This window comes from Ranitomeya imitator, chromosome 3 (genome assembly GCF_032444005.1).
Source record: "Ranitomeya imitator isolate aRanImi1 chromosome 3, aRanImi1.pri, whole genome shotgun sequence".
NCBI classification, from domain to species: Eukaryota; Metazoa; Chordata; class Amphibia; order Anura; family Dendrobatidae; genus Ranitomeya; species Ranitomeya imitator.
This window is the reverse complement of record NC_091284.1, coordinates 125,269,184-125,290,156: the sequence shown is the minus strand read 5'-3', so window position 1 is coordinate 125,290,156 and position 20,973 is coordinate 125,269,184. Positions and strand designations below refer to the sequence as shown.

The 20,973-nt window shown below is 49.5% G+C and overlaps 1 protein-coding gene across 1 annotated transcript in view; it reads right to left on the bottom strand.

The window, feature by feature from the left end:
- The window catches only part of TEKT1 (tektin 1), a 37,532-nt gene extending 17,115 nt beyond the window's left edge, over positions 1-20,417 (bottom strand). The window contains exons 1-4 of the mRNA XM_069761385.1: positions 20,341-20,417; positions 8,382-8,597; positions 3,700-3,865; positions 2,178-2,306 (exon numbers count right to left, since the gene is read on the bottom strand). Coding sequence (XP_069617486.1) covers positions 2,178-2,306; positions 3,700-3,865; positions 8,382-8,571 — 485 coding nt within the window. The 5' untranslated portion in view covers positions 8,572-8,597; positions 20,341-20,417. The remainder of the gene's footprint in view (positions 1-2,177; positions 2,307-3,699; positions 3,866-8,381; positions 8,598-20,340) is intronic.
- Positions 20,418-20,973: the final 556 nt, after the last annotated feature.

The following is a 20,973-nucleotide window of genomic DNA, read 5'->3' as shown; positions in this document are numbered from 1 at the left end:
GAAAATGGCCGCCGCGATCTCTAATGCGCACGCGCGGCATCCCGCGGCCATTTTCCTGAAGCCCCGTGCAGCAGAGCACTCCATCTGCGCACGCGCGGCCCCAAGAAGATGGCCGCCCCCACCGATGCAAGGGATTACAGCGCAGATCGCGCGCTGTGTCTTCACGTGGGCGCAGGGAAGTCGGAACTCTGGACATGCGCACACCACTAGGCCACCAATGGAAAGCTGGGGAAGAAAAGAGCGCTGTGCACACGCCCACCTGACCAGACCAGCCTGATTGACAGGCGAAAACGGCGACTTTGGTAATGTATTTCTCAGCATACATGGGGAATCAGGGTACACTACATACACTACAGTAACGCACAGCGCAGGCCCTATTTAACAGTATTTATAGCTCAATCTGAAAAAACGGGGTGACAGGTTCCCTTTAAATAGCTGGGGCCTAAGCTCAGACGAGATCTCCTGTGTTCTCTGAGCGAGCCACCACCACCAGACATGTCTGACAGCGGCTTATCTCCAGGAGGACAAAAGGATGGGCAGTCCGATATTCGACAAACTGAATCCTTAGCTTCTCACAATCATTAGTTCAGGGTCCTCATACACATTAGGCCGGTTTCACACGTCAGTGGCTCCGATACGTGAGGTGACAGTTTCCTCACGTACCGGAGACACTGACTCACGTAGACACATTGAAATCAATGTGTCTCTGCACATGTCAGCGTGTTTTCACGGACCGCGTGTCCGTGTGCAAAACACGGAGACATGTCAGTGTTCGTGGGAGCGCACGAATTACACGGACCCATTAAAGTCAATGGGTCCGTGTAAAACACGTACCGCACACGGACGCTGTCCGTGTGCAGTCCGTGTGCCGTGCAGGAGACAGCGCTACAGTAGGCGCTGTCCCCCCCACGTGGTGCTGAAGCCGCCATTCATATCTTCTCTCCAGCAGCGTTTGCTGGAAAGAAGATATGAAAAATCCTTTTTTTTTGTTTTTTTGTGTTTTAAATAAAGATCCCTGTCCCCACCCCCCTCCCACCCCCTGTGCGCCCGCCCGCTGGTAATAAAATACTCACCCGGCTCCCTCGCAGCGTCCTGTCCTCGCTGCAGCTTCTCCTATATGAGTCATGAATATGCGGCTCCACCTCCCATAGGGGTAGAGCCGCATATTCATCACTGTTATGGGCGGCACCACGTGACCGCTCATACTGGAGAAGGTGCGGCGAGGACAGGACGCTGCGAGGGAGTCGGGTGAGTATTTAATTACCAGTTGGGCGCACAGGGGGTGGGAGGGGTGTGGGGACAGGGATCTTTATTTAAAACACGAAAAAAAAAAAAAAGGATTTTTCATATCTTCTTTCCAGCGAACGCAGCTGGAGAGAAGATATGAATGGCGGCTTCAGCACCAGATGCAGGGGACAGCGCTTATCTCTAGCGCTGTCTACTGCATGCTCCGTGTGGTACCCAGTCGGCACACGGGTGCCGCACGTGTGCCACACGGATGGCCTACGTGAGCTCACAGACACACGGACACGGATAACTCCGGTACCGATTTTTTTCGGTACCAGAATTATCTGGACGTGTGAGACTGGCCTTAGACTCTTAGCCAAGGCCACTGAATCGGTGCGTTTGGACAATATCTAATGTGGAAGGGGGGCTTTGGAAAGGCTTTGGTGAAAAATGACAGATAAGTGGAAACCAAACATAGGGCACAGGTAGCTGCCTAGCTCAACTCACAGACCAAAACAGAGGTCAAGTGGTGATTTTCTATTTTAATGGTGTTTTTTCCATCCCCTGCACTGGACGTCTGTCTCTGGTCCACGACTTTGCAGACCACCCTTAAGTCTGGTACAGAGCCTGCTATGACTGGAGAGATTGGCATTGGCAGCTTTATTAATTCATTTCTATGGATGTGAGTAGAAAGTTGCCCATATGTGACTGCCTTCTGCCAAAGGAGCAACACCAGCCAGAAAAGGGGTGTCAGGGGAACACCCACATCCATCATAAATAAATGTCTGTGACAAAACAATCCATTTATCTTTTGTGGCTGCATTAAAAACAACAACAACCTTCACAGATCAAAAGTGAATAATAAGTAATTGACAAAGTGACCTGAAGTCTCTAGTGTTTGGCCAGTTAAAAAGTAATCACCTTTGTGTAATTTAGGTGACCTAAATTACCTGATCTGCTCAGTGATCTGCTCCAATGTCCTCTGCAGTAGAGCCACCACTCCCTGGATCACTTCGACTTCCTTGATAAGCTCTCGTTCCACTTCATCATGAACCAGATCTATGCCAACTCTTTTCTCTCTAAAATGGTGAACAGTATGTTAGACATATGCATTGGCAGGACGATCAAAGCAGAATGATTGTAGGGCAGAATAAATGGATTGTTAGATTATGTTGCCTTGTGAATTTACACTTTAAAGTGATCATCTGATCTGACAAGATGATACATTAAAAAATGATGCTGTTCTTGGTCCATAAACTGGAGCGCTGACCAAATTCCAGAAAAGAAGACCTCCACCACACATTGAGGCTAGGACTACTCGTCAACTAATGGACGCGAAACCTGTCGCATGACCAATGCTCGGTGCCACTGCTATAACGCATCGTAACCAGGGCTGTGGAGTCAGAGTTGGAGCCCATTTTGGTGGAGTCGATGTCAAGGAAATTGAGGAGTCGGAGTCAGAGGTTTGGCTTACCGACTCCATAGCCCTAAAATGGCTGTGAAGTCAGAGTCATGGAGTCGAAGTCGGAGTCCATTTTGGTGGAGTCAGAGTTGGTGTCATGGAAATTGAGGAGTCGGAGTCAGAGGTTTGGCTTACCGACTCCATAGCCCTGAAAGGGCTGTGAAGTCAGAGTCATGGAGTCGAAGTCGGAGTCCATTTTGGTGGAGTCAGAGTTGGTGTCATGGAAATTGAGGAGTCGGAGTTGGAGGTTTGGCTTACCGACTCCACAGCCCTGATTGTAACACAAATTAATGCAGCCGCACTGTGACCTCGAGGGTACTGCGACTGTGACAAGCAAGACGAAATAAGTCCAACCATGTTGGTTCTTTTTCAACTGGCTTGTCACAATGTGGGTACTACATACCCACCCCCTCTAGATTCAGCAAATCCATGTTTTGATGGATCTGCAGTGTTCTGAGAACTTCCAGACGATCAGATACTGATGTAAATAAAAAGTGTAGCGGCCAAACCTTTTAAGCATTAAACTCATTCTTTCTTAGAATTGGTGGTTGCAGCTTATACCTCAGTAGGTCGGCAGATAACTTATTACATGTCTTTAAAGAAAATGACTGTTTCCCAAACCATGTGCAGCATGAATCAGAGCTTGGCTCCAGCCAAGTATGTTTTACTCTGAAGCGCTGCTGAGTTTCAGAGAAAACATAGTTTGAAAAGCTGACCGGGACTATAAGGAGAGACCTGAGTAGTCCAGTGCTGCCCCCAGCCAGCATCTACCCGTCACACTTTATTGATTGACAGGCCTTTCCTTATGTGCACATAGGCCGAGACCTGTCAATCAACTGGACCAGGGTGGACTAGTCAAGTCTCTCCTGCTCAAACTACTGTATGTGTTCTCTGAAATACCCAGCGCTTCAGAGTAAAATATACCCTACTGTAATCCTACAGCCAGACTCTGATTCAAGCTGTTCATGGTTTGGCCAGCATGAATCTAATGATAGGTTCCCTGCAATTACCTTTCTAATAAACATTGCTGGGCTATGGACAGGGGTTCCATGCAGCTCTCCAGGGCTTTTTCCAGACGGGTCTTATATGCCAGCAACTGTTCTATATCGTTCACTGTGTCTTCAAGCTTGTTGTCCAACTCCTTCTTCCAAAACTCGATCTCATCCAGCCTCTGCTCTGTGGAGAAACGCACACACCAAACCTGACGTATCATGTTAAAACAGAGATGGGGCTTAAGCCAAGTCTAACTGGACATATGCACACAAAAGAAATTATAATACGTACACGCACATATACATATTTTCACGCTGTGGCACATACATGCATGCACACACATATATATTATTGTAGGGATTCACTCTCTATGGTAGACATAAGGCAGCGTTCATACGGGCATTACAGTTTTTGTCCAAACACATGCAGTTTTTATTGCTTTCCAAAGGTTGCACAGCACCAAAGCAAACTCATAAACCTAAAATCATAGCATTGTTTGTCCAGGCGTTAACTAAACAGAACAGACCCTGGGCCTGGGCACTCATACATGGCTGAGCTAGCCCCAGTTCAGTCAAACAAAACTGTTATTGTCCATAGCAACCACTGATATTTGTGGTTCTCTTTACACGGCCTGTGCAGACTCTTCTCAAAGAGGGATTCTGGCCTGTCTCTCTTTTCAACTTTAAGACACATCCAGTCTGGTCAGCTTCCCTTTGCTGACTGACTCAGATGAACACCTAGCCGTTTATATATAGGGCCAGTCAGGTTCACTAATCAAACCCTGCAAGACTAGAACTTTACCCTAGCCTACCTAGCTGTGCTAAATACCCTGCCGCTCTGCCCAAATCAAAAGGCTGGGAAACACCTACCAACCCACCGTACCTGCAGAGGGACACTTTATCAAAACTGACTTTGAGAGGGGGCACGGCCAGTTCTGTGTTGCCTCCACTGAGACTGCCACCAGGTGGGCCTCAGGGATTCAACAGAGCATTAAATTGACCCAAGTGAGAGGTTCATGCTTGATGACACCAGTGTGACTTAGTAAATCCAAGAACCTGCCTCTATTTTTGGGTAGCAATTTCCATCCATGTTGTCTTTAGGAAGGTGACAAATTTCCAGCTACTTTGATATTTGGAAAGATGGCTTCTAAGTGGGCTAACAACCAAAGGGTTTTTCGCGGCTCCCTATCCTTCAAGAATTTTAGAAGGTTGCCAAAATATATGGGAAAGACTTCCTTTCCCTGGTCGGTGTACTTTATAGCTGATCTCAATACTATCCTTATTGAAAAAATGACCAAGTATGGGATTGACAAGGCTATGGTTAGATGGTTAGGTGGATTCATAACTGGCTCAGTGATCGCACTCACAGAGTGGTGATAAATGGTTGCACGTGCAATTGGAAGATGTTTCAAGTGGGGTGCCACAAGGCTCTGTCCTGGACCCAGTGTTGCTTAACATTTTGATAAATGATCTAGATAAGGGAACTGAAGCTAAACTAATCAAATTTGCAGACTATGCAAAGCTAGGAGGGATAGCTAAAGCTACGTTCACATTTGCATTGTGCGGTGCTGCGTCGGCGACGCAACGCACAACGCAAACAAGAATGCATGCAAAACGCATCATTTTGTGACGCATGCGTCCTTTTTCGGCATGATTTTGGACGCAAAAAAAAATGCAACTTGCTGCGTCCTCTGCACCCTGACGCTTGCGCCAAAAAAGACGCATGCATCACAAAACGCAAGACAACGCATGTCCATGCGCCCCCATGTTAAATATAGGGGCGCATGACGTATGCGTCGCCGCGGCTGCGCCCGACGCAGCCCCGCAAAACGCTAATGTGAACGTAGCCTAAAGGTGCCTTCACACTGAACGATATCGCTAGCGATCCGTGACGTTGCAGCGTCCTGGCTAGCGATATCGTTGAGTTTGATCAGGATCCTGCTGTGCCATCGTTGGTCAGCGCAGAAAGTCCAGAACTTTATTTCGTCGCTGGACTCCCGCAGACATCGCTGAATTGGCGTGTGTGACGCCGATTCAGCGATGTCTTCACTGGTAACCAGGGTAAACATCGGGTTACTAAGCACAGGGCCACGCTTAGTAACCCGATGTTTACCCTGGTTACCAGTGTAAATGTAAAAAAAAAAAAAACACTACATACTTACATTCCGGTGTCTGTCCCCCGGCGCTGTGCTTCTCTGCACTGTGGCCGGAAAGCACAGCGGTGACGTCACCGCTGTGCTCTGCTTTCCGGCCGGCGCTTACACAGTGCAGAGAAGCACAGCGCCGGGGGACAGACACCGGAATGTAAGTATGTAGTGTTTTTTTTTTTTTTTACGTTTACGCTGGTAACCAGGGTAAACATCGGGTTACTAAGCGCGGCCCTGCGCTTAGTAACCCGATGTTTACCCTGGTTACCAGGGGACTTCGCATAGTTGGTCGCTGGAGAGCTGTCTGTGTGACAGCTCTCCAGCAACCACACAGTGACGCTGCAGCGATCGGGATCGTTGTCTAGATCGCTGCAGCGTCGCTAAATGTGACGGTACCTTAACACTAGAAAAGACAGAAAAAGGATTCAGGATGATCAAGATAAGCTTGAACAATGGGTAGCAACTGACAGAATGGTATTTAACAGGGAGAAATGGAAGATTCTACATCTGGGCAATAAAAACAAAAATGACATCTACAAAATGGGAGGAATAGACCTAAGCAACAGCACGTGTGAAAAAGACTTGGGTATACTAATAGATCACAGACTGCATATTAGTCAACAGTGTGATGTAGCAGCAAAAACACAATTCTAAAATGTATTAAGAGAAGCATAGAGTCTAGATCCCGTGAAGTAATTATCCCCTCTACTCCTCCTTGGTCAGACCTCATTTGGAATACTGTGTCCAGTTCTGGGCACCAAATTTAAATAAAAAGACATTGAAGAACTGGAGCAAGTTTAGAGAACAGCTACCAGGATACTAAGTGGACTGCAAACTATGTGTCCTACAATGAATGGTTACAGGATCTGGGAATCTTTAGAAATTCAAAAAAGAAGACTAAGAGGAGACTTAATAGCTGTCTACAAATATCTGAAGGGATGTCACAGTGTAGAGGGATCATCCTCTTTCTCATTTGCACATGGAAACACAGGAAGCAATGGAATTAAACTGAAAGGGAGAAGATACAGATTAGATATTAGAAAAAACTTTTTCACAGTGAGGTTGATCAACAAGTGGAACAGGTTGCTATGAGAGTTGGTGAGTACTCTTATAATGGAAGTCTTCAAACAAAGGCTGCTCAGGCATCTGTCTGAGATGATTTAGTGAATCCTGCATTGATCAGGGGGTTGGACATGATGACCCCTGAGATCCTTTCCAACTCTAACATTCTATGATTCTTTTGGGTCTCTCAGAAATGTGACCTTAGGCTCCCTTTGATTGCAGAGGGAGTTCTCCATGGCCAAGTATCTCCCCACGTAGCTCACAAGCTCATCTGCATTCTGGGAATCTCCTAAGGCAACCCAGCTTTGCACAGAATTAGGTAGTGAGTTGATAAATCGTTCCACCACCTGTGCTGGAAGGAGAACAGGTGTCGGGCTGCAGCCATTTTTGCACCAACTGTAACAGGTCGAACATCAGGGATCCGGGGAGGCTTGTCCCTTTGTCAGCACCAGATGTGCACCGATTGTGCTTGGAGTGCCATGGTGACGCCCAAACGTGCCATAATCTCCTCAGCCAATCGTACTCCTTGTCATCCTGCAAGGGGAAGGTCGTAGTGCGCTTTCCGCGGTTATAAAGACATGCACTCTCTCTCCAGCTCAAAGACTCTCTCTCTATCCATTTACACACATATAGGCACACAACTGTAACATGTATACACAAGCACACACGTACATTTATTCACCGTTGTGACAAATTGAGCTCTGACACCCCAAAAATGGTTCAAATGCCTTTGTGTAAAGAAGATACCAGGATGTAAAGACCAGTGATAGGGCTACGTTCACACAGAGTATTTGGTGAATTTTTAGTGTCGCAGACTATTTGTAGCATTTTTGTAGATTACATGTGCTTTTTTCCATAAAATTTTTTAAGCATTTTTATTGTGTTTTTGATGTTGCTTTTTTCCTTTCTCTTTTTGCTGTCATGCTCGGTTATTGATACTTCCTGGTATTTGGCTTTTACAAAACTTTATTTATACAGTCATATGTGATGTCCATCTGTTTTGGTGCGTTTCTGGAGCGCATGTGCATTTATTTACCTGCAGACATTCCGTATCTAATGCAATTCTAAGACCACATTCACACGGTCAGTATTTGGTCAGTATTTTACCTCAGTATTTGTAAGCCAAAACCAGGAGTGGAAGAATCAGAGGAAAAGTATAATAGAAACCCGTCACCACTTCTGTTTTTATCACCCACTCCTAGTTTTGGCTTACAAATACTGAGGTAAAATACTGACCAAATACTGAGCGTGTGAATGTGGCCTAAGGGTAAAACCCAAAAACTAAGTATTGGAATAGAATCGGTGATTGTGGTCACCATGACTTCAATTTTTTTTATCAGTTTGGGCCCTTTGAAAAGTCATTTCTATCCCAAGGACAACCCTTTTAAGTAATAAAATGTATTTACAAAGTTACTCAACTTTTTCATGTTAATGCAGACTTCAGAGTGGAGATGGATTTTACCATAGGAGAAGCTGCTGCACAAATCCTACCTAGTTTCTTGTTGACATCATTTTGCGTTTTCTGTGTTGTTTTTTCAACTTCATCAACCAGTCTCTGACTTTCGTCCACCAGCCTTTCAGATCTCGACCTCTGAACTTCCGCACTAGCATACTGGGTTTGGTTGGCAAGGTTCCATTCCTTAGGGAGAAACTTTGGTGGAAGTTGGACAAGCCGGGCCATCGTCAGCTGAAGTATAGGATCCGGGACTGGAAAGAAAAGAGTGTGGGTGATGGGGCGATGGCGGTGCTAGGCTTGTCCTCATCTATTAACAACACACAGACTTATCAATGATTAAAGACCATTCACAATAGATGGTGAGACAATGGTATCACACAGTATACACCGGCGGGAGGGTAACTTTACTAATCTAGTACCTAGTGCATTTATCATCCTACCTGTGCGGTAGGGAGAGGAACAGATCTTCCACACTTTGGAGCTTCATGTCTAGTCTAGCACTATCTCAGGATTTTGTGAGCTTTACATAAGGAAGAATACACAAAAATTAATGGGGAAAATACTTTCTTCTTTTGTTGTTTTCTTTTACACAATAATCTACAGGCCCCATACACATTAGATAAAAGTTGTCTGAACCTGCCGGGATCGGCCGACCACCTGATGTGAATGGGGACACCTGACGGCCCCTTGTCAGCTTACTTCTGGGAATGTAAGGATCTGCTGGGTGGATCCAGGGAGACGATTCTTCTAACATGTAGAACACAGGAACGTTCCACCGACAGCTATCTAATGTGTATGGTCAGCTTTACTTGTCAAAGGCGCCGCTCTAGCGCTGCTTCTTTGGTTACTGGATTGGTGATGGTGGTTGCTGTATTGGCCGACTATCTAGTCTAAATGGGAGCCAACAAGGCTGGTGAAGACCGCCTCAAATGTATTTTCCTTTTTTCTTTCAGCTTTAGCCCCCATTGGTGATCAGTCCAGATCGTGGTGCTGGGTTATATGGCCATGATCATAGGTTTCTCTGATTCCACCCATTAGTGTTGGAGAGTGGCTATCAATCACAGTCAAATCCCTCTTGGCTTGGTTGAAATACATGTACAACGCTGTGCAGAAATCACCTCCTGCCGATGACATATAATGCTAGCAGACAAGGACGGGACGGACATACATACTGCGTAGGGTGGGCATGTAATCACACAAGCATGTGGCATGGATGAAAAAAGTGTCCGTTACCAACAGGGTGATTGATAGAGGAATAGATGATCTTAGAAATGAATCTTTCCATACTATTTCACTTGGGTTTAAAATGGGGGGCTGACTATTAGGACCCTAGATCAGGGTACAGAACTTTTATTAAACCAAATAAAGTTTATTGTGGAGATATAAAGGATCAGATATATTACAGATACAGCAAATTAACAAGGTTTGATATCCAATAAACTACCAGGAACAAATGTAATATTTAGTACATAGTAGTAACAGCATTAAAGGTAATGTAGGAAAGTCATAAAGAACGTGAAGAGAATATCACAAAACATAGGTAGGTTCTGCCCACAAATAGAAAATCAGAACAAGCTAAGATAGACCATATTCACTGCTGCTTGTCTATTTCTCTTTACTGAGATAAGATGATCAAGGGCAGGTTTGAAGACCAGATAGAAGAAACTGCGGCCCCAGGTGCCCCCCAAAAAGCCAAAATGACCCTCTTATTCTCCATTTGGCTAATGGAGTCTTAAAGATATATAGCGTATTTCAGTATACGGTGCATCACAAATATGGTGTGAATAGACCATAATCTGCACAACGTTCTCCAGCTTAAAGGGATTCTTACTATATGACTGGTATTCATGGCCTATCCATGAGACCTCCACACACATCAGAGAAAAGTTAGAACTTGCCCATTTCAGCTGGATTGGCCGACTATCTAATCTAAATGGGAGCCACTCAACTGTGCCCGATGGGGGGTCATAAGGATCGAGAGGGTGGAATTCAATTCATCATAGGTGGGGGTGCGAGGCGTCATAGATGGACGAGCAGGGCGTCATAGGTGGACAAGTAGTGTGTCATAGGTGGAGGAGCGGGGCGTCATAGGTGGACGAGCAGGATGTCATAGGTGGGGGTGTGGGGTGTCACAGGTGGGGGAGCAGGGCGTCATAGGTGGACGAGCGGGGCGTCATAGGTGGGGGAGCAGGGTGTCATAGGTGGACAAGTAGGACGTCATAGGTGGGGTGCGGGGCGTCATAGGAGGGGGAGCAGGGAGTCATAGGTGGGGGTGCAGGGCGTCATAGGTGGGGAGCAGGGAGTAATAGGTGGAGATGCAGGGCATCGTAGGTGGGGGAGCAGGGAGTAATAGGTGGAGATGCAGGGCATCGTAGGTGGGGGAGCAGGGAGTAATAGGTGGAGATGCAGGGCATCGTAGGTGGGGGAGCAGGGAGTAATAGGTGAAGGTGTGGCGTCGTAGGTGGAGGTGCAGGGCATCATAGGTGGGGGAGCAGGGTGTCATAGGTGGAGGTGCGGGGTGTCATAGGTGGGGGAGCAGGAAGTCACAGGTGGACGAGCAGGGCATCATAGGTGGGGGTGGGGTGCGGGGCGTCATAGGTGGGGGTGCAGGACATCATGAGTGGCGGTGCAGGGCATCATAGGTGGGGGAGCAGGGAGTAATAGGTGGAGGTGCGGCGTCATAGGTGGAGGTGCAGGGCGTCATAGGTGGACGAGCAGGGCATCATAGGTGGGGGTGGGGGTGCGAGGCGTCATAGGTGGGGAAGCAGAATGTCATAGGTGGACGAGCGGGGCGTCATAGGTGGGGGAGCGGGGCGTCATAGGTGGGGGTGTGGGGTGTCATAGGTGGGGGAGCAAAGCGTCATAGGTGGACGAGCGGGGCGTCGTAGGTGGGGGAGCAGGGAGTAATAGGTGGAGATGCAGGGCATCGTAGGTGGGGGAGCAGGGAGTAATAGGTGAAGGTGTGGCGTCGTAGGTGGAGGTGCAGGGCATCATAGGTGGGGGAGCAGGGTGTCATAGGTGGAGGTGCGGGGTGTCATAGGTGGGGGAGCAGGAAGTCATAGGTGGACGAGCAGGGCATCATAGGTGGGGGTGGGGTGCGGGGCGTCATAGGTGGGGGTGCAGGACATCATGGGTGGGGTGCAGGGCGTCATAGGTGGGGGAGCAGGGAGTAATAGGTGGAGGTGCGGCGTCATAGGTGGAGGTGCAGGGCGTCATAGGTGGGGGTGGGGGTGCGAGGCGTCATAGGTGGGGGAGCAGAATGTCATAGGTGGACGAGCGGGGCGTCATAGGTGGGGGAGCGGGGCGTCATAGTAACATAGTAACATAGTAACATAGTTAGTAAGGCCGAAAAAAGACATTTGTCCATCCAGTTCAGCCTATATTCCATCATAATAAATACCCAGATCTACGTCCTTCTACAGAACCTAATAATTGTATGATACAATATTGTTCTGCTCCAGGAAGACATCCAGGCCTCTCTTGAACCCCTCGACTGAGTTCGCCATCACCACCTCCTCAGGCAAGCAATTCCAGATTCTCACTGCCCTAACAGTAAAGAATCCTCTTCTATGTTGGTGGAAAAACCTTCTCTCCTCCAGACGCAAAGAATGCCCCCTTGTGCCCGTCACCTTCCTTGGTATAAACAGATCCTCAGCGAGATATTTGTATTGTCCCCTTATATACTTAGACATGGTTATTAGATCGCCCCTCAGTCGTCTTTTTTCTAGACTAAATAATCCTAATTTCGCTAATCTATCTGGGTATTGTAGTTCTCCCATCCCCTTTATTAATTTTGTTGCCCTCCTTTGTACTCTCTCTAGTTCCATTATATCCTTCCTGAGCACCGGTGCCCAAAACTGGACACAGTACTCCATGTGCGGTCTAACTAGGGATTTGTACAGAGGCAGTATAATGCTCTCATCATGTGTATCCAGACCTCTTTTAATGCACCCCATGATCCTGTTTGCCTTGGCAGCTGCTGCCTGGCACTGGCTGCTCCAGGTAAGTTTATCATTAACTAGGATCCCCAAGTCCTTCTCCCTGTCAGATTTACCCAGTGGTTTCCCGTTCAGTGTGTAATGGTGATATTGATTCCCTCTTCCCATGTGTATAACCTTACATTTATCATTGTTAAACCTCATCTGCCACCTTTCAGCCCAAGTTTCCAACTTATCCAGATCCATCTGTAGCAGAATACTATCTTCTCTTGTATTAACTGCTTTACATAGTTTTGTATCATCTGCAAATATCGATATTTTACTGTGTAAACCTTCTACCAGATCATTAATGAATATGTTGAAGAGAACAGGTCCCAATACTGACCCCTGCGGTACCCCACTGGTCACAGCGACCCAGTTAGAGACTATACCATTTATAACCACCCTCTGCTTTCTATCACTAAGCCAGTTACTAACCCATTTACACACATTTTCCCCCAGACCAAGCATTCTCATTTTGTGTACCAACCTCTTGTGCGGCACGGTATCAAACGCTTTGGAAAAATCGAGATATACCACGTCCAATGACTCACCGTGGTCCAGTCTATAGCTTACCTCTTCATAAAAACTGATTAGATTGGTTTGACAGGAGCGATTTCTCATAAACCCATGCTGATATGGAGTTAAACAGTTATTCTCATTGAGATAATCCAGAATAACATCCCTCAGAAACCCTTCAAATATTTTACCAACAATAGAGGTTAGACTTACTGGCCTATAATTTCCAGGTTCACTTTTAGAGCCCTTTTTGAATATTGGCACCACATTTGCTATGCGCCAGTCCTGCGGAACAGACCCTGTCGCTATAGAGTCACTAAAAATAAGAAATAATGGTTTATCTATTACATTACTTAGTTCTCTTAGTACTCGTGGGTGTATGCCATCCGGACCCGGAGATTTATCTATTTTAATCTTATTTAGCCGGTTTCGCACCTCTTCTTGGGTTAGATTGGTGACCCTTAATATAGGGTTTTCATTGTTTCTTGGGATTTCACCTAGCATTTCATTTTCCACCGTGAATACCGTGGAGAAGAAGGTGTTTAATATGTTAGCTTTTTCCTCGTCATCTACAACCATTCTTTCCTCACTATTTTTTAAGGGGCCTACATTTTCAGTTTTTATTCTTTTACTATTGATATAGTTGAAGAACAGTTTGGGATTAGTTTTACTCTCCTTAGCAATGTGCTTCTCTGTTTCCTTTTTGGCAGCTTTAATTAGTTTTTTAGATAAAGTATTTTTCTCCCTATAGTTTTTTAGAGCTTCAATGGTGCCATCCTGCTTTAGTAGTGCAAATGCTTTCTTTTTACTGTTAATTGCCTGTCTTACTTCTTTGTTTAGCCACATTGGGTTTTTCCTATTTCTAGTCCTTTTATTCCCACAAGGTATAAACCGCTTACACTGCCTATTTAGGATGTTCTTAAACATTTCCCATTTATTATCTGTATTCTCATTTCTGAGGATATTGTCCCAGTCTACCAGATTAAGGGCATCTCTAAGCTGTTCAAACTTTGCCTTCCTAAAGTTCAATGTTTTTGTGACTCCCTGACAAGTCCCCCTAGTGAAAGACAGGTGAAACTGTACAATATTGTGGTCGCTATTTCCTAGATGCCCGACCACCTGCAGATTTGTTATTCTGTCAGGTCTATTAGATAGTATTAGGTCTAAAAGTGCTGCTCCTCTGGTTGGATTCTGCACCAATTGTGAAAGATAATTTTTCTTGGTTATTAGCAGAAACCTGTTGCCTTTATGGGTTTCACAGGTTTCTGTTTCCCAGTTAATATCCGGGTAGTTAAAGTCCCCCATAACCAGGACCTCATTATGGGTTGCAGCTTCATCTATCTGCTTTAGAAGTAGACTTTCCATGCTTTCTGTTATATTTGGGGGTTTGTAACAGACCCCAATGAGAATTTTGTTACCATTTTTCCCTCCATGAATTTCAACCCATATGGACTCGACATCCTCATTCCCTTCGCTAATATCCTCCCTTAAAGTGGACTTTAGACAAGACTTTACATAGAGACAAACCCCTCCTCCTCTCCGATTTTTACGATCCTTTCTAAACAGACTGTAACCCTGTAAGTTAACTGCCCAGTCATAGCTTTCATCTAACCATGTCTCGGTTATTCCCACTATGTCAAAGTTACCTGTAGATATTTCTGCTTCTAGTTCTTCCATCTTGTTTGTCAGGCTTCTGGCGTTTGCGAGCATGCAGTTTAGAGGATTTTGTTTTGTTCCAATCTCCTCACTGTGGATTGTTTTAGAAATGTTCTTACCTCCCTTCTGAGTATGTTTTCCTGGGTCGTCTTTGTTCGAGTCTAATGTTTTTCTTCCCGTCCCCTCTTCTTCTAGTTTAACGCCCTCCTGATGAGTGTAGCGAGTCTTCTGGCGAATGTGTGTTTCCCAGGTTTGTTGAGGTGTAGTCCGTCTCTGGCGAGGAGTCCATCATACCAGTAATTCACACCGTGGTCCAGGAATCCAAATCCTTGTTGTCTGCACCATCGTCTTAGCCAGTTGTTTGCATCAAGGATCCTGTTCCATCTCCTGGTGCCATGCCCGTCTACTGGAAGGATAGAAGAAAAAACTACCTGTGCATCCAGTTCCTTTACTTTCTTCCCCAACTCTTCAAAGTCCTTGCAGATTGTCGGTAGGTCCTTCCTTGCCGTGTCATTGGTGCCAACATGTATCAGAAGAAATGGGTGGACGTCCTTGGAGCTGAAGAGCTTTGGTATCCTATCGGTCACATCCTTGATCATCGCACCTGGAAGGCAGCATACTTCTCTTGCAGTTATGTCCGGTCTGCAGATGGCTGCTTCGGTGCCTCTCAGTAGTGAGTCTCCCACCACCACCACTCTTCGTTGCTTCTTGGCTGCACTTTTTGCTGTCACTTGTTGCTGTGTGCCCTTTTCTTTTTTGCTTGCTGGTATTGCTTCATTCTTAGGTGTGCCATCTTCATCCTCTACAAAGATTTGATATCGGTTCTTCAGTTGTGTGGTTGGTGATTTCTCCATGGTCTTCTTGCTTCTTTTGGTCACATGCTTCCACTCATCTGCTTTTGGAGGTTCTCTGACACTTTTTGCACCTTCTGTGACCAGTAGAGATGCTTCTGTTCTGTCTAGAAAGTCTTCATTCTCTTTGATGAGTTTCAAAGTTGCTATTCTTTCTTCCAGACCCCGCACCTTTTCTTCTAAAAGGGCCACTAGTCTACACTTCTGACAGGTGAAATTGGATTCTTCTTCTGGTCGATCTGTGAACATGTAGCACATGCTGCAGCTCACCATGTAGGTTGTCACATCTGCCATGTTGCTCCTAGATCCTGCTGACTTGCTGTGTGTTTTCCTTCTTGTGTAATCTACTCAGCCAAGCTCTCTTGCAATAATGTCCTACAGGCAAAAATTCGCGCGCCGTAAGGCGCGCGGTTTGGTGATGCTTTCGAAGCAGCTGGTCCCGGCTGTACCCAACGATCTTCTAGCTTAGGGAGACTTCGCTTCTCCCAGAAGGCACCTGGAATATGCAAATTAGCCTCCTGAAGCTTGAATCCCTGGTTTGGTGATGCTTTCGAAGCAGCTGGTCCCGGCTGTACCCAACGATCTTCTAGCTTAGGGAGACTTCGCTTCTCCCAGAAGGCACCTGGAATATGCAAATTAGCCTCCTGAAGCTTGAATCCCTGGTTTGGTGATGCTTTCGAAGCAGCTGGTCCCGGCTGTACCCAACGATCTTCTAGCTTAGGGAGACTTCGCTTCTCCCAGAAGGCACCTGGAATATGCAAATTAGCCTCCTGAAGCTTGAATCCCTGGTTTGGTGATGCTTTCGAAGCAGCTGGTCCCGGCTGTACCCAACGATCTTCTAGCTTAGGGAGACTTCGCTTCTCCCAGAAGGCACCTGGAATATGCAAATTAGCCTCCTGAAGCTTGAATCCCTGGTTTGGTGATGCTTTCGAAGCAGCTGGTCCCGGCTGTACCCAACGATCTTCTAGCTTAGGGAGACTTCGCTTCTCCCAGAAGGCACCTGGAATATGCAAATTAGCCTCCTGAAGCTTGAATCCCTGGTTTGGTGATGCTTTCGAAGCAGCTGGTCCCGGCTGTACCCAACGATCTTCTAGCTTAGGGAGACTTCGCTTCTCCCAGAAGGCACCTGGAATATGCAAATTAGCCTCCTGAAGCTTGAATCCCTGGTCATAGGTGGACGAGCAGAGCGTCATAAGTGGACGAACAGGGCTTCATAGGTGGGGGTGCGGGGTGTCATAGGTGGACGAGCAGGATGTCATAGGTGGGGGTGTGGGGCGTCATAGGTGGGGGAGCAGGGTGTCATAGGTGGACGAGCAGGACGTCATAGGTGGGGTGCGGGGCGTCATAGGAGGGGGAGCAGGGAGTCATAGGTGGGGGTGCAGGGCGTCATAGGTGGGGAGCAGGGAGTAATAGGTGGAGATGCAGGGCATCGTAGGTGGGGGAGTAATAGGTGAAGGTGCGGCGTCGTAGGTGGAGGTGCAGGGCATCATAGGTGGGGGAGCAGGGCGTCATAGGTGGAGGTGCGGGGTGTCATAGGTGGGGGAGCAGGAAGTCATAGGTGGACGAGGAGGGCATCATAGGTGGGGGTGGGGTGCGGGGCGTCATAGGTGGGGGTGCAGGACATCATGGGTGGGGGTGCAGGGCGTCATAGGTGGGGGAGCAGGGAGTAATAGGTGGAGGTGCAGGGCATCGTAGGTGGGGAAGCAGGGAGTAATAGGTGGAGGTGCGGCGTCGTAGGTGGAGGTGCAGGGCGTCATAGGTGGACGAGCAGGGCATCGTAGGTGGGGGTGTGGGGCATCATAGGAGGGGGAGCAGGGAGTCATACGTGGGGGAGCAGGGAGTCATAGGTGGACGAGCAGGGCATCATAGATGGAGGTGGGCGTGCGGGGCGTCATAGGTGGGAGTGCAGGGCGTCATAGGTGGGGAGCAGGGAGTAATAGGTGGAGGTGTGGCGTCGTAGGTGGAGGTGCAGGGCGTCGTAGGTGGAGGTGCAGGGCGTCATAGGTGGGGGAGCAGGGCATCATAGGTGGATGAGCAGGGCATCATAGATGGGGGTGCGAGGCGTCATAGGTGTGGGGCGTCATAGGGGGGAGCAGGGAGTCATAGGTGGGGATGCGGGGTGTCAAAGGTGGGGGTGCGGGGTGTCATAGGTGGGGGAGCAGGGAGTCATAGGTGGACGAGCAGGGCATCATAGGTGGGGGTGGGGGTGCGAGGCGTCATAGGTGGAGGTGTGGGGCGTCATAGGAGGGGGAGTAGGGAGTCATAGGAGGGGGCGGAGGGCGTCATAGGTAGGGGAGCAGGGAGTAATAGGTGGAGGTGCAGGGCGTCATAGGTGGGGGAGCAGGGAGTCATAGGTGGACGAGCAGGGCATCATAGGTGGGGGTGGGGGTGCAAGGCGTCATAGGTAGGGGTGTGGGGCGTCATAGGAGGGGGAGTAGGGAGTCATAGGAGGGGGAGTAGGGAGTCATAGGAGGGGGCGGAGGGTGTCATAGGTAGGGGACCAGGGAGTAATAGGTGGAGGTGCAGGGCATCGTAGGTGGGAGAGCAGGGCATCATAGGTGGAGGTGTGGGGTGTCATAGGTGGGGGAGCAGGGAGTTATAGGTGGATGAACAGGGCATCATAGGTGGGGGCAGGGGTGCAGGGGATCATAGGTGGGGATGGGGGTGCAGGGCGTCATAGGTGGGAGAGCAGGGAGTAATAAGTGGAGGTGCAGGGCATCGTAGGTGGGGGAGCAGGGAGTAATAGGTGGAGGTGCGGCATCGTAGGTGGAGGTGCAGGGCGTCATAGGTGGGGGAGCAGGGTGTCATAGGTGGACAAGCAGGGCATCATAGGTGGGGGTGTGAGGCGTCAGGGATGGGGTGTGGGGCATCATAGGTGGGGGAGCAGGGAGTCATAGGTGGATGAGCAGGGCATCATAGGTGGGGTGGAGGTGTGAGGTGTCATAGGTGGGGGTGTGGGGCATCATAGGTGGGGGAGCAGGGAGTCATAGATGGGGGAGCAGGAAGTCATAGGTGGAGGTGGGGGTGTGAGGCGTCAGGGATGGGGTGTGGGGCATCATAGGTGGGGGAGCAGGGAGTCATAGGTGGATGAGCAGGGCATCATAGGTGGAGGTGGGGGTGTGAGGCGTCATAGGTGGGGGTGTGGGGCATCATAGGTGGGGGAGCAGGGAGTCATAGGTGGATGAGCAGGGCATCATAGGTGGGTGTGGGGCGTCATAGGAGGGGGAGCAGGGAGTCATAGGTGGGGGAGCAGGGAGTCATAGGTGGACGAGCAGGGCATCATAGGTGGATGTGGGGGTGTGAGGCGTCATAGGTGGGGGTGCGAGGCATCATAGGTGGGGGTGCGGGGTGTCATAGGAGAGGGAGCAGGGAGTCATAGGTGGGGGTGCAAGGCGTCATAGGTGGGGGAGCAGGGAGTCATAGGTGGAGGTGCAGGGCATCGTAAGTGGGGGAGCAGGGTGTCATAGGTGGAGGTAAGGGGTGTCATAGGTGGGGGAGCAGGGAGTCATAGGTGGACGAGTAGAGCATCATAGGTGGGGGTGCGGGGCGTCATAGGTGGGGGTGTAGGTCATCATAGGAGGGGGAGCAGGGAGTCATAGGTGGAGGTGCAGGGCATCATAGGTTGGGGAGCAGGGAGTAATAGGTGGAGGTGCGGCGTTGTAGGTGGAGGTGCAGGGCGTCATAGATGGAGGTGCGGGATGTCATAGGTGGGGGAGCAGGGAGTCATAGGTGGACGAGCAGGGCATCATAAGTGGGGTGGGGGTGCGGGGCGTCATAGGTTGGGATGCAGGGCATCATAGGAGGGGGAGCAGGGAGTCATAGGTGGACGAGCAGGGCATCATAGGTGGGGGTGGGGGTGCGAGGCGTCATAGGTGGGGGTGTGGGGCGTCATAGGAGGGGGAGTAGGGAGTCATAGGTGGGGCGGAGGGCGTCATAGGTGGGGAAGCAGGGAGAAATAGGTGGAGGTGCAGGGCATGATGGGTGGGGGCGGGGGTGTCATAGGTGGGGGAGCAGGGAGTCATAGGTGGACGAGCAGGGCATCATAGGTGGGGGTGCAAGGCATCATAGGTGGATGCGTAGGGCATTGTAGGTGGGGGAGCAGGGAGTAATAGGTGGAGGTACGGCGTCGTAGGTGGGGGAGCAGGGCGTCAGACCTCCACTGCTATATTCACTGCCTTTTCTAACGATAGGTCATCAATGTTATTGAAATGGAAAACCACTTTAAATTGTTTTAAAAAATTGTGGAAGGATCAGATTAAGGTCAGATTTTGGCAACAACGGGCAACTGCCTAGTGTGTATGGGGGTCTGACGGCTGTTCCCCGGTTTCAGGGAAGAGAACGATTACGCAGTTGGATTTGCCTGGAGATACTGGGCCCCACTGGATGACTGGTAGCCGCTCTTCGCCCCTCTCTGTATTGAGAACACATTCCGGCTCAGCAGAGGTTACAGATGTACAGGGGGTACACCGTGCTGGGCAGGACCCCGAGGCCTCTCTGCACCCCTCCATATGTCCCCATTGCAGAGTCCTTGCACAAATTTGGGGTCACCTCTTGCTATCTACAATAACGATAGAAACAAGTGACAATGTTTGGTCGGGAGGACGCTCACCACATCCCGTGTCCCAAACAGATCACCATAAGTCACTGGATCTCCTCCAATCAGAACTACCCCTCTGCTGGTTTAACCATTTATCTCCTCTCTGCTGGCACCATACTGCCCCCCCCCCCCCAACCTTCATCCATGTCACTCATCTAGTGCCTCCATTGTCCTGCTATGTGGCCCCTGTGTTGTATCGCCCATCAGGAGCAGGGGCCCAATTATCACCGACGCTCCCAGCAATCCTACCTCACCCTGGGCCCCTTATATACTCTCACAGGCCTGAGATACACAGTGTTCCCAGTTCTTTTTAGATACTTCTAGCTAGATACTTTTTACTCAAGAGGTTCTGCAGCAGCAAAACCTTTTCTACCCAAAACAGCCAGCAGGATACCTGGTGCGGAGGTCTGGAGTGAGGATTCCCTGCGCCGATCTCAGCAGCTCATCTCCTGCCGGCAACACAAGGCGGTTACCATGGAAGCAGGAAGGACGCGTCTCCATGACGACACGGGCGTGGAGCCGGGAGCAGGGCACAGCATGGCTGAACCGTGGGAGACCCCCGGGGGATGGCCGCACTGTAGGAGACCCCCGGGGGATGGCTGCACTGTAGGAGACCCCCGGGGGATGGCCGCACTGTAGGAGACCCCCGGGGGATGGCCGCACTGTAGGAGACCCCGGGGGATGGCCGCACTGTAGGAGACCCCCGGGGGATGGCCGCACTGTAGGAGACCCCCGGGGGATGGCTGCACTGTGGGAGACCCCCGGGGGATGGCTGCACTGTAGGAGACCCCCGGGGGATGGCCGCACTGTAGGAGACCCCCGGGGGATGGCCACACTGTAGGAGACCCCGGGGGATGGCCGCACTGTAGGAGACCCCGGGGGATGGCCGCACTGTAGGAGACCCCCGGGGGATGGCTGCACTGTGGGATGGCCGCACTGTAGGAGACCACCGGGGGATGGCCGCACTGTGGGAGACCCCCGGGGGATGGCCACACTGTAGGAGACCCCCGGGGGATGGCTGCACTGT